The sequence below is a fragment of the Mus pahari genome, chromosome 3 (assembly GCF_900095145.1).
Source record: "Mus pahari chromosome 3, PAHARI_EIJ_v1.1, whole genome shotgun sequence".
Classification (NCBI taxonomy): Eukaryota; Metazoa; Chordata; class Mammalia; order Rodentia; family Muridae; genus Mus; species Mus pahari.
Genome location: NC_034592.1, coordinates 28,275,031 through 28,295,448, shown reverse-complemented (window position 1 = coordinate 28,295,448; position 20,418 = coordinate 28,275,031). Strand labels below are relative to the sequence as shown.

Here is a 20,418-nt window from a genome sequence, read left to right as displayed (position 1 = left end):
CCACATCCTTGCCAGCATCTGCTGTCACCTGAATATTTAATCTTCGCCATTCTGACTGGTGTGAGGTGGAATCTCAGGGTTGTTTTGATTTACATTTCCCTGATGATTAAGGATGTTGAACATTTTTTTGAGGTGTTTCTCAGCCATTCGATATTCCTCAGTTGAGAATTCTTTGTTTAGTTCTGTGCCCCAGTTTTTAATGGGATTATTTGGTTTTCTGGAGTCCATCTTCTTGAGTTCTTTATATATAATAGATATTGGTCTCCTATCTGACTTAGGATTGGTAAAGATCCTTTCCCAATCTGTTGGTGGCCTTTTTGTCTTATTGACAGTGTCTTTGCCTTACAGAAGCTTTGCANTTTTATGAGGTCCCATTTGTCAATTCTCAATCTTACAGCACAGCTAGTGACAAATTTATTATTTATTTGTTCCTATGTATTTCTATAAGCTATATAGAAAACTATTGGCATATAATTATTATCCTTCATGCATATGAATATATGTAAAACATTTTATTTGTAGTCTTTAGGCATATTTTTCATTAAAATATTTTAAAAGCACAGTTATTTAGAAACTTGATGATAGCATGGCACAATTCTTCAAGTATTCTGAGATCTGTTTTTATAAAATGATTCTGGGAGATAACACAAGGGAATTGCTTTATACGTTTGAGATGTTATTACGTACTCAAAAGGAATAATTGGTGATGAGGTGATTTCAGTCTTTCCAGACATCGAATGACCTTATGCTTAAAATATTCTTGATACATTTGAAAGGACTTCACATGACTGTCTCTGGTCTCTGTACTTTGAAGCTTCTTGAGTAAACTATTCTCCATAGTATTCATTGTGTTGTCAGATGACTCAGAACTAAACTTTAAAAAAGAAGCAAAAACTAGAAGAACAGACATTTTCATTTCATGGGAATAAAAACTTACTGATCTAAAATAAATAGAACAATATCAAAAATGTAATAAAGAATTTTCATAAATGTACCTTTAAATTTTAAATGCTGAAACCAATTTCTTTCTTTTTATAGTTCCATCACTACTATTTATATTAGTAAATGATAGCAAAGAATGCTTAGAATCTACTGTATTCTCTTCAGGATTATCATTTTAAAAACAATTCTGATGTGATCCTAATATGTAAACTGATGTATTTAATAACATATGTATGTGTTTTTTGTGTTTACCAATAGAAAATGACACCATCTATTGGACAGACATGGGCCTTAATAAAATCAGCAGAGCTAAAAGAGACCAGACTTGGAAAGAAGACATTGTTACCAATGGTTTGGGCAGAGTGGAAGGAATAGCTGTTGACTGGATTGCTGGTAAAAATCTATGGCTTCTTTTTCTATTTATTCAACAATCATATTTTTCCTTGGGTCCTCATTTTTCTTTTCAAAATTTCTGGTTCCTGTTTCAAACATTTTAAAAATTCTTTCTAGCCAAAGGGGTAAATAACCTCCTTTGCATTTGGTTCATCTTTCTACTGCCTTTGGATAAGTGTTCTATATAGATGCAGAGTTGGTTTTGTTAACTCTGCTCAATTCTCCAGAGAGTTACAGAAGGGAAAAAACAAAGTATAAGAAGTTTCCTTTTGCTTAGAGCCAGTATAAAGTTAAAACAAATACTTTGAACATTTGGAAGAAGTTTCAACATATTTTAACTATGTCAATGGAGAACTGCATAATTTAAACCAGCAAAATATGAGATTGGTATTGGAAGTTTCTATGAGCTAGTTTAATTACAGATGTTTAGCAAATGCATTATAAAAGAAAGTAAACAAGCTCTTAGTTATGTGAAGACTTGGAAACTTAATTTCAAGCATAATTGATAAGCAATTCTATTTTTCTAACTTGATTGTGGGCATTTCTGTATTTCTCCTAGGCAACATATATTGGACAGATCATGGTTTCAATTTAATTGAAGTTGCAAGACTCAATGGCTCTTTTCGTTATGTAATTATTTCCCAAGGACTGGATCAACCAAGATCTATAGCTGTGCACCCAGAAAAAGGGTAATTTTAAGGTTTACATGTATTTCCTTAAGTTATATTAAGAAAACTTAGACAGTAACAATATTTTAGCTACAATATCTACAGTATAATAAGTTTAGCACAGAAACTATATTCAAATTTTTCAAAGAACTGTTGGATGAAGTCATATTTATCATAGTATAATGTATTTCAGTCATGCTCATATTCTATTTCCTCTCTTATCCCACACCAATTTCCATTAACTCATTCTTTCCAGCTAGATTTGTTCCTTCTTTCTAAATTTTTACTTATTAGTATATGTTGTCCAGTGAATTAAAATAGACTTGAGTGAATGTACATGATAGAAGATCATTTATCACATCACTGGCAGCTTCCCAGTGGGTAAGCTGCAGGGAATAAAATGATTAATCTCCCCTTAACAACCATTAACTGCCAAGAGGGTATCAGGATAGATGGTACCCAAAGATCACACTCCTTATCCATGGCCAGATGCTGGTGGGCGCATCTCATGTGCAGATAAACATTTCTGTTAGTTAATGACATGTAGACTCAGTGGTCTGCATTTCTTCCATAGATAAGCCAAATGGGGAAGCAAAATTTTAAATGTTGACACATATAATAGTACAATATTTAGTCAATCATTTCAGGCTTGGCTAATGTCCTAGTCAAAGAAATTGGCCCGAAATTTCAGAATAAAATTTGTTCCTACAGGTAAAGTAGCTGCTGATTTGTCAGCATACATGTTTGGGAAACGGAAAAACTATTTTTCTTGAGTGCTCTATTTTACTGGGACTTCTAACTCATTCTCCTTTATGGATTGTTTGCTTCTTAATTGGCCTATCTTTCTTTTTGTTATATTCATTATACATATTAGTGTGTCATAGCGACATTTCCTACAAATACACAAGGCATTATGATCATCTTTATCTTCTATTATTCACTTTTAGCCTCTTCTTATACTTAATGATAACCTTCTCCCATCCAATTACTACCTATTCTTCTATGATACCTTGTGGAAGTGAGTTTACCCAATGAGTTTCAATAGGAGCACTTATATGAGTCAGAATCAAGGTTTACATGCTAGCACACTGACATCTTATCAGAAGTTATACTACTAGAGAAACTAAGTTTCTCTCTCTCTCTCTCTCTCTCTCTCTCTCTCTCTCTCTCTCTCTCTCTCTCTCTTTCTCTCTCCCTCTGTGAGAAAAAGCTGATTGCCCCAATGTAGAACAGGTCTTGAGTAGGTAACCAGTGCATCTGAGAGTTCAAGTGTGTACTAACTATGATATACCAAAGACAGCAAACCAAATGCTGTCTTTTATCCACCTTTTATCTGTCTCTTAAATTCTTTTTGCCTCATCTTTCAAAATGTTCCATGAACATTTTTTTTTATAATATGCTATAGTTGTTCCAATTAGGGCCTAGTGTTATATTGTTTTTTCTCAGTACTCTCTTGATTTATGTGTTTCTATAATAACATGTTAACTACCACTCACTGAAAAAATAAAAACAAAGAACCTTTTATGACCAAAGTTGACAGCATTACTAATCTATGGTCATAATCATAAATATTTAGAAAGCAATTTGAAAGGCACATTATATTCATTTACCAATACAAAGGCAGGAGCTTTCCCCCTAAAGCTATATCCTCTCCAGCCATGTTTTGTCCAGATTTATACTACCAGCAATAAATTCCCATCTCTAAGTGGGCATCAAATACAATCAGAAAGTGGTTGTTTATCCTCCAGAGTTAAATCACTAATGCACCAATGGGCATATCTTGCCAGGCAGATCATTTTTGTTACATAAATAATTCACAGTTGAATGTAATTATGGATAACAATTACCCCTCCAACAAGCTGAACATCTTCTAAAATCAGGAAAGCTGGCTTTCAGGGAGGAAGCTATCAGCTCAGTTCCAGCTTGGTTTCTCTGTGTTGTGTAACCAACACATACCATATTTTCAGCTACTTCTTGTGCGAAGCCAAGAGCAGTGACATTAACTTCCGATGTTTAGGTGACTGCAGAATCTTCCTGGCTGGCACTTTATTTAATAATGGTATGGTTTGGGGAGAATCTTTAGTTATCAACTCAAGATAACTCCATCCAACCTCTGTTTTGCTCTTAATTTTAATAAGTTTACAGAGTAATTGTTTCCTTTATGGCTTTAGCATTCACACACTTGGTTGAATTGACCATCCCTTCTCCTTTTATTCTCGGTTCCCTCACTTTGTATCTGTATTTAAACTTTTCTAAAACCTAGTATTTCCGTCTAATTTTTTTTACTCCTCTCATAGGATTCTCTGTAGTTTTCTTGCCTCTCCACAAACTCCCACAGTAATACACATATAAAAATTAGGAACTAGGATCCACTTATGAGAGAGAACCGGAAGCATTTGGATTTCTGAACTTGTGCTATATCTCCTACAATGTTTTTCAGTTCTGCAATTTTTGTAATTTCATTTTCCTTTACAGATGAGGAAAAGTTGATTGTGTACATATAGCACATTTTCATTTCCTGTTCATCAGTTGATTGGCATCTAGGCTGATTCGTTTGTTTCTAGTAAACATAGGTGTATAAGTTTCTCTGTTGTAGGATTTGGAGTCCTTTGGATTTATGTCCAAGGATAGCATAGTTGAGTTCTTTTGTAGATCCATTTTTTTTCCCCATGGGAAAACCCTCTGTTTATTTGATTAAACAAAAATAAAATAAGCTGCATAGGGACAATTTTAAAGTCCAAAGAGACACCGGATTTGTTTTAAGGCTGCAGTAGCTGATACAGCATCTCCTTGCTACTCCCCCCAGCCTTCTCTGTGGACCACAGAGATACATTCAGAAGCCTCTTAGCTCACAGGAGGTTTGGAACGCTCTTCCACTGGCTCTTCACCCGCTCGTTGCCTGTCATGCCTGTGGCTGGCAATAGTAACATTTAAGGTTTTAAAGGTAAAAGCCCAACAAGGGGAGGAAGAGGCTTGCAAAAAAAAATTTTTAAAAAACAATACACTTTTGCCTTGATGATTAGGGGAAAATCCCCCTAGCCACCCAGTGCTGTGACAAGCTCCTCAAAATACCACCACAATCCCAAAAGGGGCAGAGGCACCGAGGGCTCTGCTGCCAGGGGAGGCAGTGTTCCTTCAATCAGCTTGTCCAGCTTAAGACACTTAACTTAGTCATCCTGGCATCAGGCAACACGCCTCTGTGAATCCCCCCAGGAAAGGTATGCATTCACTTCTCTTAAACAAAAAGACCCAAGTGGGTCGTGTATTTTACAGTTACATAAAAATTAAAGCTTCTTCGTCTCTTTTTTTGGCTGACAAGGCATGAGAGAGCTAATGGACTGTATCAAACAAGATACATTAAAACAAAACCGAACAACCCTCCCACCCACAACTACTACATGTAACATGCTAGTTAAACATCACTAAACCACCTACCCTCACCAGCACTGACGTTAAGGGAAAAGACATTTATCACCCTAAAAACAAGAAAGCCCCACCCATACATGTGAACAGTCTCCCTCTAAAGGGGGACGGCTACAGACTGCTAGAAACACCAAGAACCATTGCAAAGCCGGTTACAGCGCAAGTAAATGCGTTGCTGCCAGGGGCGCCGACATTCAGCCAGTGTGCTCTGAGATAGCCTTAGGTAAGGTACGACCTGAGCTCGTGAGTTAATACAATCATTAAAAGGGGGTCTAAGACCATGCAGATACACAAAAATATTTAGAACCATTACTGGTTAAATGATGATGGAAAAACAGCCATCCAGGCTGGATTGCTGACCCGTAACACCAGTTTTAAAAATAGACATTATTGAGGTATTTCTTCACGGTGACATTTATTTATAAACCCAAAACCCTATTAGTCCGGTGGCCTGCAGGATGCGCTCTCTCTTCCAGATAAACCAGAAGGTTACTGGGGAGGGACAAACAGGGGGAAGTTAACAGTACAGTGTTGAGAAGCACACACACTGGTTTCCATAGTGGCTGCACCTGTATTAATTCTCACGCACAGTGACTAAGTGTTCCCCCTTTTTCCACATCCTCACCAGTATTTGGTGTCATTTGTTTTCCTAATAATGGCCACTCTGATTGCAATGAACTTTACTTAAATTCAAATTTTCTTAATGAGCAAGTGTGTTGAAAAGCTTTTAAAATATTATTTGCCATTTTAATTCTTTTAAATCCTAAGTTTCTGTGTGTGTATGTGTGTGTGTTTAGATTTTTTTATTAGATATTTTCTTTATTTACATTTCAAATGCTATCCCCTTTCCTGGTTCCCCCTCTGAAAGCCCCCTATCCCCTACCCCTGTTCAACAAACCACCCACTCCTGCTTCCTGGCCCTGGCATTCCCCTATATTGGGGCATAGAACCTTCACAAGACCAAGGGCCTCTCCTCCCATTGATGAAATGCTAAGTTTCTTAACCTAGGCTTTATAGAGTTATTTGCATTCTATTTAATTTTTATGTAATATATATATATATATTCTATCATATATGTATCTATAAAATATTTTCTTCTATTTAAATTCTTAATGTTGATGATCTCTGATGCTCTTCTGCTTTAAGGATTAAATTTTACTCTTGAATTCACTGTTTTTAATACTTGACTATGCCTTCAACGTTCTCACTTGAAAAACTTGCAAGATATACTTTCAAAAATTATTACAGCAACATCCATCACTCCATATATATATACCAAGGATAGGGTTTATAGAATTTAATCAATGTGTTGATCTGACCATGATGACCGTGACATGATGAGTTAGAGGATAAAAAAAGAAAAAAAAAAAAAGGTTCCGGTCTGATCGGGGCCACTCCCACCATCTCTCTTCTGAACCCCAGCGGAGGCAGCTGAGTGCTCCGGAGGACTCTCCACACCACAGATCCTTGGGATCACTGGTGAGTGGAACACAATCAACTCCAAAGAATCCAGCAGAGGCCTGTGCCAGCAGTGACAGGGACAAAGGAACACTGTCTGCCCAGAGGTGGAGTTCCAGTCTAGTCAGGGCCACTCCCTCCATCTCTTTTCTGAACCCCAGTGGAGGCAGCTGAACACTCTGGAGGACTCTCCACACCACAGATCCTCGGGATCATGGTCCTCAGGGTCATGGTCCTCGGGGTCATGAACCTCGGGATCACTGGTGAGTGGAACACAATCAATTCCAGAGAATCCAGCAGGGGCTTGTGCCAGCAGGAAGAGGGACAAAGGAACACTGCCCTCCCAGAGGTGGGGTTCCGGTCCGGTCACGGCCACCCCTGTCATCTCTCTTCTGAACCCCAGTGTAGACAGCTGAGCGCTTGGGATGACTCTCCACACCACAGGTCCTTAAGATCACGGGTCCTCTGGATCACGCAGGGAGAGTCAGCCTACAGGGAGAGCTCTGAACCCAGGACTCAGAAGGAGGATCAGAGCTCCAGACTTCTGGACACCTGCCTTGCAAGGGGAGAGCTTGCCTGCAGAGAGTGCTCTGACCAAGGGGACACAGGGGAGAGTTGGATTCCCAGGAGTGCTGACAGGGGCTAACAGAATCACAGGAGGATCAAAATCCAGCCAGAGACAGCTTGAAAATTAACACCAGAGATTTTCAGATGGCGAAAGGCAAATCTAAGAATCTTACTAACAGAAACCTAGAACACAGGGCACCATCAGAACCTAGTACGCCCACCACAGCGAGTCCTGGATACCCCAAAACACTCACAAAATAAGATGTGGATTTAAAATCATATCTCATGATGGTGGTAGAAGATTTGAAGAAGGACATTAATAACTCACTCAAAGAATTGCAGGAGAATAGCCAGGCAGTGGTGGCACACGCCTTTAATCCCAGCACTCAGGAGGCAGAGGCAGGCGAATTTCTGAGTTCGAAGCCAGCCTGGTCTACAAAGTGAGTTCCAGGATAGCCAGGGCATTTGGACATGCAGATTCCGGGTTGAATCAAAGTTTTAGAACCATTCTCTAATAGTCTGACACTGAACCAACCTTACATTACCCCTATCCCCACTTTCTTTCTTTCTTTCTTTCTTTCTTTCTTTCTTTCTTTCTTTCTTTCTTTCTTTCTTTCTTTCTTTCTTTCTTCTTTCTTTTTTGTTTTTTGGGTTTTTTGTTTGTTTTTTTGTTTTTTGAGACAGTGTTTCTCTGTGTAGCCCTGGCTGTCCTGGAACTCACTCTGTAGACAAGGCTGGCCTCGAACTCAGAAATCGGCCTGCCTCTGACTCCCGGGTGCTGGGATTAAAGGCGTGCACCACCACGCCCGGCGACTTTCTTTCTTTAAACATGGAATTCTCAGTGTTACACCCTTCCAAAATGAAATTTCTCTTTCCCCTGGTTCCATATAAGCCATAAGCCATCTATCTCATCTACCCTCAAATCTTTCCATTTCTTTCTGTAGACATTGGTTAGATTCAACCTTTGGCTTCATTGAGAGACCATGAACCTATCAGTGACTCAGGAAGATCTGTGAAGATAGTTTTAACTTCCTAATCATTATCCATAATGTAAAAGTTGCATCTCAGTTCATGAGCCAAGAAACTTAATATTTATAAAAATATTAAATTATTCTTTATGGACTCCCTATGCCCTCTTTTTTGAAAGCATTTCATAAATAGTTACATGAATGGAGCTTTTTCATGTTTGCAGCTAAGAGTAGAAATGATTTATAGGAAATAATTACTAGTATTTGAAAACACTAGTGACAGGTGTCCCTCTACACATTGGCATGCATTTATTTATTGACTTGACTTCAGTGGAAAAGACATTAAAATGAGAGGTTTATGAAAATTATTCAAAATGATTTCCAAGTAATGTTAACATAGAATTTTAAGTGCTAAAATTCCCATCTTGGAAATAAAATACAGCATTTTACAATTCTGTTTGAAATTAAAACATGGCAGGTGAAACTGTCCAGGGAAAAGGGAACATAATGGAATAAATTAGCTAAATTCAAGATATAAATGTGCCATGTAGAGTGGGCATGAAGCCTGTTTTGAAACAATAGAGACTTAAAGTCTTTAAGTGTAGCCAAATGCAAAACTGAAACCACCTAGGAATTTAGTTCCAGTTGAAAAGTGTGATTCTCCTCATAGATATTTTCCCCCTTTTGGCAGCTTCTAGGTATTAGGCAGAGTTGAATGTAATAATTTTCCTTATACTGAAAAGTTATTTTCCATGCATGAAAAGTAAAGGAAATCATAGTATGATATAGAAATATCTATTCAATCACGCATGACATAAAATTGTAAGTAAAACTAAACATTGTATTACTTTCTTAGTCACCAGGATACATGTTGTCTATATTGATCGAACATTATATCTCTGTGTAAGAGCATATATATATATATATATATATATATATATATATATATATATATATGTATATACCTACATACATACATATATCTCTGTGTAAGAGCATATTATATATAATTTTATATATTTATAATTTTTCATACTAGTTTAGCAATTTATTACCTAAAGAGTTTAATAAAAATAGAATTTAATTTTGAAAATATTTAAAATGTTTAAAATTTTCTATACTAAAGTTACAATGTCTCCATCATATTCATCATCCAACAGTATTCATCATCATATTCATCATTCAACTTTTCATAGTTGAAAAGCATGACCTCCAGTGGGAGAGTAATCCAACATTGGAGTGATACTCTCATATATGTGTTGTATATTCCTAAAGGTGCTGCCTATTCAGCTCTGCTTTTAGTTTCAGACTGAGGGGAAAAATGTATTCACTTTGACCTCATATTTATAAGATATTATTTAATTTTCTTCCCTTGCAAATCTCTTGGCCATAGTAAAGTGATGTGTTAATTAACCATCCCCCACACAGTAATATTTGGTTTTGTATAGTAGGACATCTCTTCTGGCCACTCTTACATGCAGAAAAAAATTGTATGAAATCTATATCCAGAATAGTTTTTATTATGTTTTTTAACAAGAAATTTTATCAGTGCTCATCTCAGCAGCTTGCATGGAAGCATCATAATTCAAAATAAAGTGAGGCTATTAATATTAAATAAGGTAAACTTGTTTCTCAAAACAAAGCTCCTAAACGTTCAGGCTAGCTCTTCATATCCTCTCTTTTTATACACAGACATTTCTTGTTATATTCATTATAGCTCAGGAAGAAAGAATGCGATATAAAATCATTAGCATTGACAGAACAATATACAACAAAGATAGTGGTATCAGCCTGCACTTGTAGTGCTTAAATTTGTTTTCTGGCTTGTCCATTGTTTGGTCATATGAACAGAGTATATTCACGTTCAAAGCAAAAGAGAGATGGGGCTAAACATGTTTACCCGCTGACTTAGAGTATTTGTTCCATAAGCTCCACGGAATGATACATAATTGCTGGGCATTTGGATTTAAATGAGTCAATTTATTAAATTTATAAGAAGCAAAAGTAAAACAATAAATAACAAGTAGCAGATAGAACCAGAGAGATCGAAACATCATCAAATTACTCACAACTGGTCCCAGAAATGAGTGAATGAGCCTAACTGTTGAGAGGGGAAAACCGAAGGCAATATCATTAAATTTTGGACTTCGAAGTACCTAGCAGAAATCACGTGGGGAAGCCAGCTGGAGTCCTTGGTAAGGAAGTATTGCCTCAGATGAGGCTTCCAAGTTAAAAACAACAAACAAACAAAACAAAAAATAGCACCAGATAGAGATCATCGAATCAGGGGTTTATATTATCCAGGAAAAACTAACTGTGGAAGCTAAGACAGTCAGATGGGAGAATTCCAAACAGCATTCCCCAGCTTTTCCACAGATGGACTCCTGGCTTTCTTTTTCACTATAAACATTTTTACATTATAGGATAAATAGTAATCTTGTTTGGAATTAGTCTGTCTTCTAGATCTCCTCAAGGAAATGGAGGGTTTTTTTTGTTGTTTTTGTTTTTTGTTTTTTGTTTTTGTTTTTGTTTTAGTTTTTTTGTAGTCACCTTTAGCTAGTTGCTTCAGGGCCCAGGAAGTAAGTTTTACCACAAAGAAGGGAGTCTGCTTTCCTTAACCTTGAACAGCTCATGATGGTTACAAATACAATGTTCATTACACTGTTCATTTAAAACTGTGCTTCCACACTTGGTTCTTGTATTTGTAAACAGATTAGCATTAAGAAAAAGGTTTATTATATGCTTTTCCATACCTACTTGAATATGTTTAAAAGTAATGACAATGACTCTTGTAGTTGCCAGTGGGCCTCCATTGTAATTCAACACCTTCTGCCTTTTAATATCTGTCCTTAGTGAAATAAAGGACATCATTCATTTCTCTACAAATATGTAGAAACTGTCATTTAAGGATTTTAATTTTACTGTATACATGTTTTATGCCTTTAAACAAGTTTCATACTAATAAAATATTAAATTTTCTACTAAAATTTCCCTTTTAAACCATAAAACTTGTACATATGAATGAATATAGTATCTTCAGAATTTAGTTGTAATTTTAGTCACATCTCTTTCATAACATTGTCAAATAGCAACATGAATATTATTTACAGCTTTAAAAAACTATTAAAATAATTCAAAATAATATGCACAAATTGAATGTATATATTTTATGACGTTCAAGTTTTGAGGTTAATTAATAATTTCATATGTGTATACAAAAATAAACAGATTGTCTTTAGGTTTCTTATATGAAACTTTATGAACTTTCCCTGAGTCATACTAACTCATATATGAATCTTCACAGAAAAGGCATACTTGTTCCTGTCTGAAATACTGATTACCATATTTTTCGTAACTTTAGTTTTTTATAGGTTGAAACCTTGTGTTTACACAGTTTCAAAATTAGGAACAGTTGTATATCTCTAAAAGCATGATTTTCTCTGCTATTGTATGAATACTGAAATTTATGAATGAATGAATAAATGAATGAGTTAAAAATGAATGGTTATCTTTATGTTCACATTCTCCTTTTCACCATCTTTTGTTTCCTAATACTTTAGCCTCTCTTTCTGGACTTCTTATTATTTCAATTATAGTTTTTGAGATTATTACAATGAAAATGCTTCTTTTTAAAGTATAATATGTATATTAAGCTGCAATACCAAGTTAACCTTTAAATTTTAAATTCGAATAGATACATTTAACAGTTAGGGTTACAGTTGAAAGCTGCAATGATTGGTCTATAGATGCATGAATTATACTATGCTAAAATTTTAAATATCTTAATTATTGGATGCTATATGCAATTCTGAATAAAATAGATTAAAAACAGTCTTTATTGAGCTTAAACTTGAGTAGAGGAAAATGTTCAAAATGAGTAAGAAGGTAAAGGCCAGTGTAATGTTTACTCCATTCTGGGTGCTTTTCTATGAAGATGTAGGCTTCATCATGTAATTATAATCAAAGGGACACCAGAGGCCTCATGAAGAAAAAACTGAAAGAAAGAACAATAAAGGATTAGGCAGTAGTGTGGAGAAGAGAATTTCAGATAGAATATGCCTATGCAAATAATTCATCTAATGCATTGAATTCATCCTTGTTATGTCTACATCTGGTTAAATAAGTTTTTAATAAGATTTCATTATTAATTGCAGAGATATTTGTAAATTAAATTATGCGGCTTGTTATTTGATTCTATTTTGAACATTTTACTGTTAAGAGTTTTAATGTCATCTTGCTGTTTTATTTGATGTCCCTTAATCTGTTAATTATTATAAATGATCATTTAATTTCAGCTTCTTGTTCTGGACTGAATGGGGACAAGTGCCTTGTATTGGGAAAGCTCGCTTAGATGGTTCTGAGAAGGTCATGATTGTAAGCATGGGAATAACATGGCCCAATGGCATCTCCATTGACTATGAGGTCTGTTGCATTCCTTTTAAGATTCTAACATGTGTTCACAGCTAACTTGCAATAGTCTACTTTTAATACTCACTTATTTCATTAATAAATAACCAAGACAGTTTGTACTGTTGCTTTCCAATCAACTTTTAGGAAAATAAATTATACTGGTGTGATGCTCGCTCAGACAAGATAGAGAGAATTGACCTTGACACTGGTGCAAATCGTGAAGTGTTGCTGTCTGGGAGCAACGTGGATCTGTTTTCAGTTGCAGTCTTTGGGGCTTACATCTACTGGTCTGACAGGTAATTTATTTTTTCATAAGTGTTTGAGTCTCAGAATATTATTTCAGTGCCATTTCTTTGCCCTTGAAGGATTAGCCATACTTTAGCAACGTTACAGAAAGGATTTCCGAAAACCATGTAATTTTTACAGAGAAGGTTAGCCAGCAAGGCTCTCTAGCTATTTCATGGTCAAGCATTTCAGCACCACACACTGCAACTGGTTTCTTTTTCTTCCATTTGAGCCAGTCTAATCTTCAGTTTTACCTTGTTTTATTTTAATTAGTTGAAAACGGTTAACTCTGTATCTTCAACTTTTTGGCAGAGCACACGCCAATGGGTCAGTCAGAAGGGGCCACAAGAACGATGCCACAGAGACAGTAACCATGAGAACAGGACTTGGAGTCAACCTAAAGGAGATCAAAATTTTTAACCGAGTAAGAGAGAAAGGTCAGCATACTTAATTTGTTTTTAAAATTTAAGAATAAAGTGGATTATTAATTAAGTTCAAAACCTCAAAATACCCTATTTGACGATTCTTTAATAACCAGAGAGACTGCTGATTATTAATAACCAAGGGAATAACCACATAACAGTTTATATACATGTATATTACTTGTTTTGTGAATATGTACAGTCATATGATATGGGACAAGTCTTGAGAATGAGTTTGTACTAGTAAATATATTTTTAAAATCTGGATTAACATATTTGACAAAAAGTACAAAGCACAACTGGGCTATTAGAGAAGCAACTGATTTTTTTGTTTCGGATTATTCTTTTAGAAGCAAAGTTGTTATGGCTCTGGAAATGGTTGTCTTCAAGGTGAATTTCTGAATCACTGCTTCTTTGATGGTGGTTTTGTCTATTTTTAAATTCTTTTTACTCTGTCTTTTATACAGAAGACATCTTACGTAATAATTTTGAAGATGGTAATAATGAATTCATAGCATAGACTCAGCCTTGGTTTAAAATTAAAGTCATTTGTAACCTGTATATGAGAGGTGAGGCACAACAATGCCACCCACCCCACCTTTCTCTACGCATCATGAACACTGCTGAGAGCAACACATGATTTCTCAGTGACTTTGGGTTATGTTTTGAATGACTCAGTTATATGTGCCAAAGACATTGCAATATAAAACCTATCATTTTAAAGCAATGCATTCATCTAATTGTTCAGGACAATTTTGCTAGTTTGTTTGTGGTGGTAAGGACTGAACTCAGGACTTGGTACTTGCTAGGCAAAGGCATCACCCACCCCTAAGCTAAATTACTAAACTTAGTAAGTTAAATCTGAATGCTTTTGTTTGACTGCAATATATATTCATATATATTACTTCAAACTGAAATTCAAGAAGCTAAAAACATGATTTAAAAATTCATTACTGTTTTATACTTAATTTTTATAGGCCAGTCTTTAAAAATAAAATGCTACTTAATGTTAAGTATTACAACTCAATATTCAGTTCTAGCATTTCTATAGGGGTGGGATAAACTTTTTCAAACATCAAAAAGTGACTGTACATTTGTGGGTATATCTTTTTCAGGGACCAATGTCTGTGCCAAAGAAAATGGTGGCTGTAAGCAACTATGTCTTTATCGAGGAAATTCCCGAAGAACCTGTGCCTGCGCCCATGGATATTTGGCTGGGGATGGAGTTACTTGTCTAAGGCATGAAGGGTATTTGCTCTATTCAGGAAGAACAATATTAAAAAGCATACATCTTTCTGATGAAACCAATTTAAATTCCCCAGTACGGCCTTACGAGAACCCACATTATTTCAAGAATATTATAGCCTTGGCTTTTGACTATAATCAAAGAAGAGAAGGTACCAATCGGATCTTTTACAGTGATGCACACTTCGGAAATATACAGCTTATTAAAGATAACTGGGAAGACAGACAAGTAATTGTGGAAAGTAAGTACCAATGGTAATTGTTGTATGCAAGTGTCCCTTTAGCTTAGAGGAATAGTGGTGTTAAATGTATGAAGCAGTTGTGCTCACACGAGTTCATGTTCAAGAATGACTAGGATTATAGTCTATTATATCTATCCATTCTCAATGTGTCAAAAGAGCAAGGACTCGCATGTACTGTAAGCAGTAGCTTTAATCATAACTGTAGCATCTTATCATCATATTTGCTTCAGATAAGTCTTGTAATACTGGTAATTTGTCAGTACAAAATTATTTTAGATGATCTTCTTCAAGCGTGGGTGATTTGGTAGCTTTAAAGCATCTCTAATAATTTTCAGTTATTCTTATTTTCTGAAAAAATCATGAAACATCAGTGTGTATGTATCTTAAAGAGGTGATGTTAAGTGATTTAGGATTGAAGATTCATTTCAGCGGAAAAGGACCTTTGCTATCAAGCGCAAGGCTGTAAGTTATAAAACAAACTAAAATCATTAAAAAGAAATAAGTTACTGTAACCATTCAAGCTTCATGTTTCATTTAGGATGGATTATCCATATAAATTACCATAATCACTTTCCTCTATTTATAAATATTAACATCTTCATACAGATTCTCTCTGATCTGAGTTTGTGATTTCTGTTTATTTATTCCTGCTCCTATTTCACTGTAGTGAATCAGTCTTTAAATTTATATTTTTAAATTGCAATGTGTTATAGACATTTATAATAACTTTTTAAAGATATATAGGCTTAAATAACTTCAGTGCCCATCTCATCCAGAATGGAAAAGTATCATTCCCTCTATATATTTTGTAAGTCTATGTAGCATCCTTAATTATAAAATGGATTAGTGATCAATGTGTTAATCATATAGCTAACTTATACTGACATATTTGAACATTTATTTCAGCTTACAGGTCTCTGTTTTATTCTTTGGTAACATGTACCCAACTTTGCACTCATTGAACACTAATATTTATTGAATTTATTGATAATTTATGTATCTTGTGAATATATTAAATGCTACACTTGTTATTTATTTGTATAAATGTAAATATTTGTTTAACATAGAAACCTGGAAGCAAGTTTATCAAGAAACCTGAAACCAAGTCACATAGCCAGTCACAGGGTATTTTATTTCTTATAGATAGCCACGCTTAAATACCCCATCAATTTATATTTTTACCCATTGTCTATGAAATGGGTTATTTTCACAAAGCTTTTCCAATTATAATTTTGTAAGTCTTATTAGTTTATGGAAGTCCAATATTCAAAAATACTTTTTAATATTACATACATTTACTTGATAACAATACAAGCCAGCGTCTAATATGCTTAGTTTTTAAAATCAGTTCAGGTGTCTACTTTCTGAACTCATGGTCATAATTTTTATAGGTTGCTATATTTATTAATAATTTCTTACCAATTTGTATATTTATGACCTAGTACATTTTGGCTTCTCTATGTCTCCGTGTCTCTATTTCTCTCCGTTAATTGTTCTCTTTTTCTCTCTGGGCAACTATAGTGTAACTGTACTGAATATGGAATTAATAGGTATTTGATACCCATTGAATCTTTGGGTACGTCTGGAAGAGGGTTACATGTATATTATTGCTCAGTTTCTTATTTCCCACTCTAATAGAATTCATCATTGCAAATGTTCATATTGAACCACAGCATATTTTTTTTCATCATGTACAGTTTAGGCACTCTGGTGGTAAAAGATGAGTATCTGCTCAGAGAGCTTTAGAAGCCACAGTTTAATGAAGAAAACTGCAAGCAATCATTGTAATACAGTAGATCTACATGATATCTGAGGCCTTTGGAGATTACACAATCAGGCTGGTGATGAATCTCATGAAAGTTTTTAAAGGCGATGCCGTGAAGAACTGAATTAAGGACATTTCCTGGATAGAGAGGAATTTTCAGTTGAGTGGACAAGGTGGTAGGATAGAGGGGAGACATGTGATTCTGGACCTGTGCTTCTTCTCAGAGTGTGAATCCCTGGGGAGCCTCAGTACACTACTGAGAGACAGAAGAGAACACAATCAATCTCAAAATATGTGCATATTACAATATCTGTCTTTTTCTTACAGCTGAGTTTTGTTCTGATGTTCTAAAAGCACTAGTTGTAACTGTAGCTAAGCTTTCACGCACACAGTGAATCTAGCTATACTGGAGGTAACTGTACTTTACTCTGTAACTTATATGGTGCGGGGAAAAAAAGCAAACAGTTAGTTTAACTTAAGCATAACCTTGAGGAAAGAATAACTTCAGGATGTTTGTTTATTTGTCTTTGTTCTTGCTGTTGTATTATCAAATCTCAATGCTTCGCTCCACATCTCTTCAGCATTTTGTGTGAAGAAAGAGACAAAATACATAGGCATTTAGGTTGTTTTTCTGAAGGAAACCAACTATTTGATTGATTGCATCAGCTGGCACTTTCCCCAAGATGCACCCTATCCACTCCCAAAGAATAACATCGAAGTAATGACACGCCCCCATGTGTGGCAGATATTTTTTGAGAATATATATTGCACTGTCGATAGGGTATTGACTACAATTTATATGTTAAAGATTCATACTTTCAAGTAAAAATTAATTATAAAAATCACTTATTCTTGGCAATAATTTGACAGCTTCCTGACACTTTCAAGCCTTTTCTGGTGAGATGTGGTATTTCTAAGGTCTGTGAGTACCCGGTACAGCCCAATGGAATTCTCAGCATTGTAAGGAATGTGTTAATAGGGAACCAGTGTGTGGCAAATGTCAGTCATAAGAGATCCATTCAAAGCAAGTGATCAACCAATACATTTTAATGCAATGGGTTGAGAAAAGTCCAGTACCATGGTTTCAGTGTCTATACCACATTTACATTTCTCCTGGCTAGTTTGAAAATAACTTTATGTTATTCCTTCCCAGCCCACTGCATAGCTACAGTTAGACTAAGATGTCAAAACAGATAAGAGAAGAGGAGAATCCAGCTAGCTGCTAGAATGCCAGATAGTTAGAAAATCTGTGCATCTAAAACAGTGGTCTCTTTTCACGACAATTAAAAACTAGTTATCTTCCTTACAACATACTATTTATGTTATCATACATATTGACTCATTATTCCAGACTATGATAATAGTAATAAATATTCAAAGTAAACTTTTATATTTACATCTTAATCTGGTAGCCAGCTCTAGACAATAAACACAGACCTAGAGCCTTTCTGGAGTTTTTAACCTCATCTGATAGTTTGAAGGTCATCAGATCAAAAACATTGAAAGCCGGGCGTGGTGGCACACGCCTTTAATCCCAGCACTGGGGAGGCAGAGGCAGGCAGATTTCTTTTTTTTTTCTCTCTATTTTTTTATTATTTTCTTTATTTACATTACAAATGCTATCCCAAAAGTTCCCTATACCCACCCCCGCCCCTGCTCCCCTACCCACCCACTCCCACTACTTGGCCCAGGCCTTCCCTTGTGCTGGGTCATATAAAGTTTGCNAGACCAAGGGGCCTCTCTTCCCAGGGATGGCCGATTAGGCCATCTTGGCAGGCAGATTTCTGAGTTCCAAGCCAGCCTGGTCTACAAAGTGAGTTCCAGGATAGCCAGGGCTATACAGAGAAACTCTGTCTCGAAAAACTGAAAAACAAAAAAGAAAAGAAAGAAAGAAAGAAAGAAAGAAAGAAAGAAAGAAAGAAAGAAAGAAAGAAAGAAAGAAAGAAAGAAAGAAAGAAAAACATTCTCTATGATGAAGTACCTGAAAAGATTTTAATTTAAAGAAATAGAAAAGTAATTTGGTAAAATTAAAATACAGATTACAGATTTTAGATACAAATGAGTGAGATTTAGAACTGGGATAATAGGGAAATTCTGATATTAGAGCAGTTTGTACTTTTAAGGGGCTTTAAAAAGGAAATTTATTGAGGTATAGTTTATATATCATAGTATTCATCAATTAAAATTGTCTACCTCAATTATTTTTGGTGTATCATGTAATAACTTTCAAAGTTGTGATATGAATGTATATTTACTTCTGTGTATGTAACAATACTATTTATTTTACATTTATATAGTATTTATTAGCTTGTTTATTGTGTTTGTAAGTGTAAAAGATACATGCATCATGAGAAGCTTGTAGATGTCAGAAAACAAAGCATGAGAGTGGATTAACTCAACAATATGGGTCTTTAGGATTGTACTTAGGTCATTAGGATTCCTGATCACTAAGCTCATTACTATTTAGTTTTAGCCATGTAATTCATTAGCATTAATTACATGCACAATGTTGGCACCAGTGGTGACTATAAATCTGAAACTTTTTGTCATTCCTAGTGGAATTTATTTGATAAATAACTCCCATCTTTCTATTTCCTCATTACCTTTAATTTGCACTCTGTCCTTATGAGTTTGCAAATCTTAATCCTTCATATAATTCAAATCCTAATATATTTGTCATTAATATGTATCTTTTCATGTGGTATTATGTATTCAATATGTGTTCAGTGCATATATGTGGATCATATACACATTTGATATGTGTTTAAATGCTTGCCCCTTCATTTGTCCCCAGAGACTTAGATTGTACCCCTTTTGCTCATTTTCAATTATTCTGCAACTGAACACTGATTTGCACATAACCAAATATTTGTATTTTATAGAAACCATTTTCTAATCATTGTATTCTCTAGATTAAGGAAAATATAGACAAATGTTGTAATCCAGAGTCATGCTTTAGGAATATTATTTTGTTTGTAATCTTTGAGGAAGTGTCTATATCATATTTCAAGTCTTATATGCCCAAAGAGGCTTGATAACTTTTCATATCCGACTTCACTTAACTTCTGTTTAAGAATCAAAGTAAATTTACAACCAAACAATTTTCCTTGTTCTCCATATCAAAGCAACTGAAATATAAAGCCCTTTTATTGATTATATGTATCAGTTCAGAAATGCAGAGAAGAATTTGCACCCAATGGCCAAATCAATGGTAGCAGTAAAGTTGTTGTGTTCAGACTCTAGTATGTTTGACTTCCTGTGAGGTATAAAGATTCATTTTCCTGACCAATGGAAGACTGATTCCTAAGCTCTTTAAACTGCTTTTGTTCTATTGAAAATCATTCATGCAATATATTTTGATCATGACATACCATCCCCCAATTTCTCCCAAATGCTTGCTACTTCATTATAGAGTCAAACTTTGTTCTTTTTTTCTCTTCTTTTTAAAACAAAGTAGAATAAAACACATTAACGAAAACAAGAAGCACACAGGAAAACATTCTATTAAAAAAAAAAAGCAAATAAAAACTAGAAGTTAAAATAAACAAGCAAAAAACCAATTTTAAAAAATCTTTACCAGAGTTATTAATTTCAGATAGTTTCAATGTCAGAAGTGGGAATATGTGTCCA

General features: G+C 35.0%; 1 protein-coding gene across 4 annotated transcripts in view; it reads left to right on the top strand.

Moving 5' to 3' along the window:
- The window catches only part of Lrp1b (LDL receptor related protein 1B), a 1,962,444-nt gene that overhangs the window by 1,460,953 nt on the left and 481,073 nt on the right, over window positions 1-20,418 (top strand). For all 4 annotated transcript variants that reach the window (XM_021192210.2, XM_029535926.1, XM_029535925.1 and 1 more), the window contains exons 36-41: window positions 1,201-1,335; window positions 1,895-2,024; window positions 12,715-12,841; window positions 12,974-13,125; window positions 13,427-13,551; window positions 14,652-15,023. In XM_021192210.2, coding sequence (XP_021047869.1) covers window positions 1,201-1,335; window positions 1,895-2,024; window positions 12,715-12,841; window positions 12,974-13,125; window positions 13,427-13,551; window positions 14,652-15,023 — 1,041 coding nt within the window. The remainder of the gene's footprint in view (window positions 1-1,200; window positions 1,336-1,894; window positions 2,025-12,714; window positions 12,842-12,973; window positions 13,126-13,426; window positions 13,552-14,651; window positions 15,024-20,418) is intronic.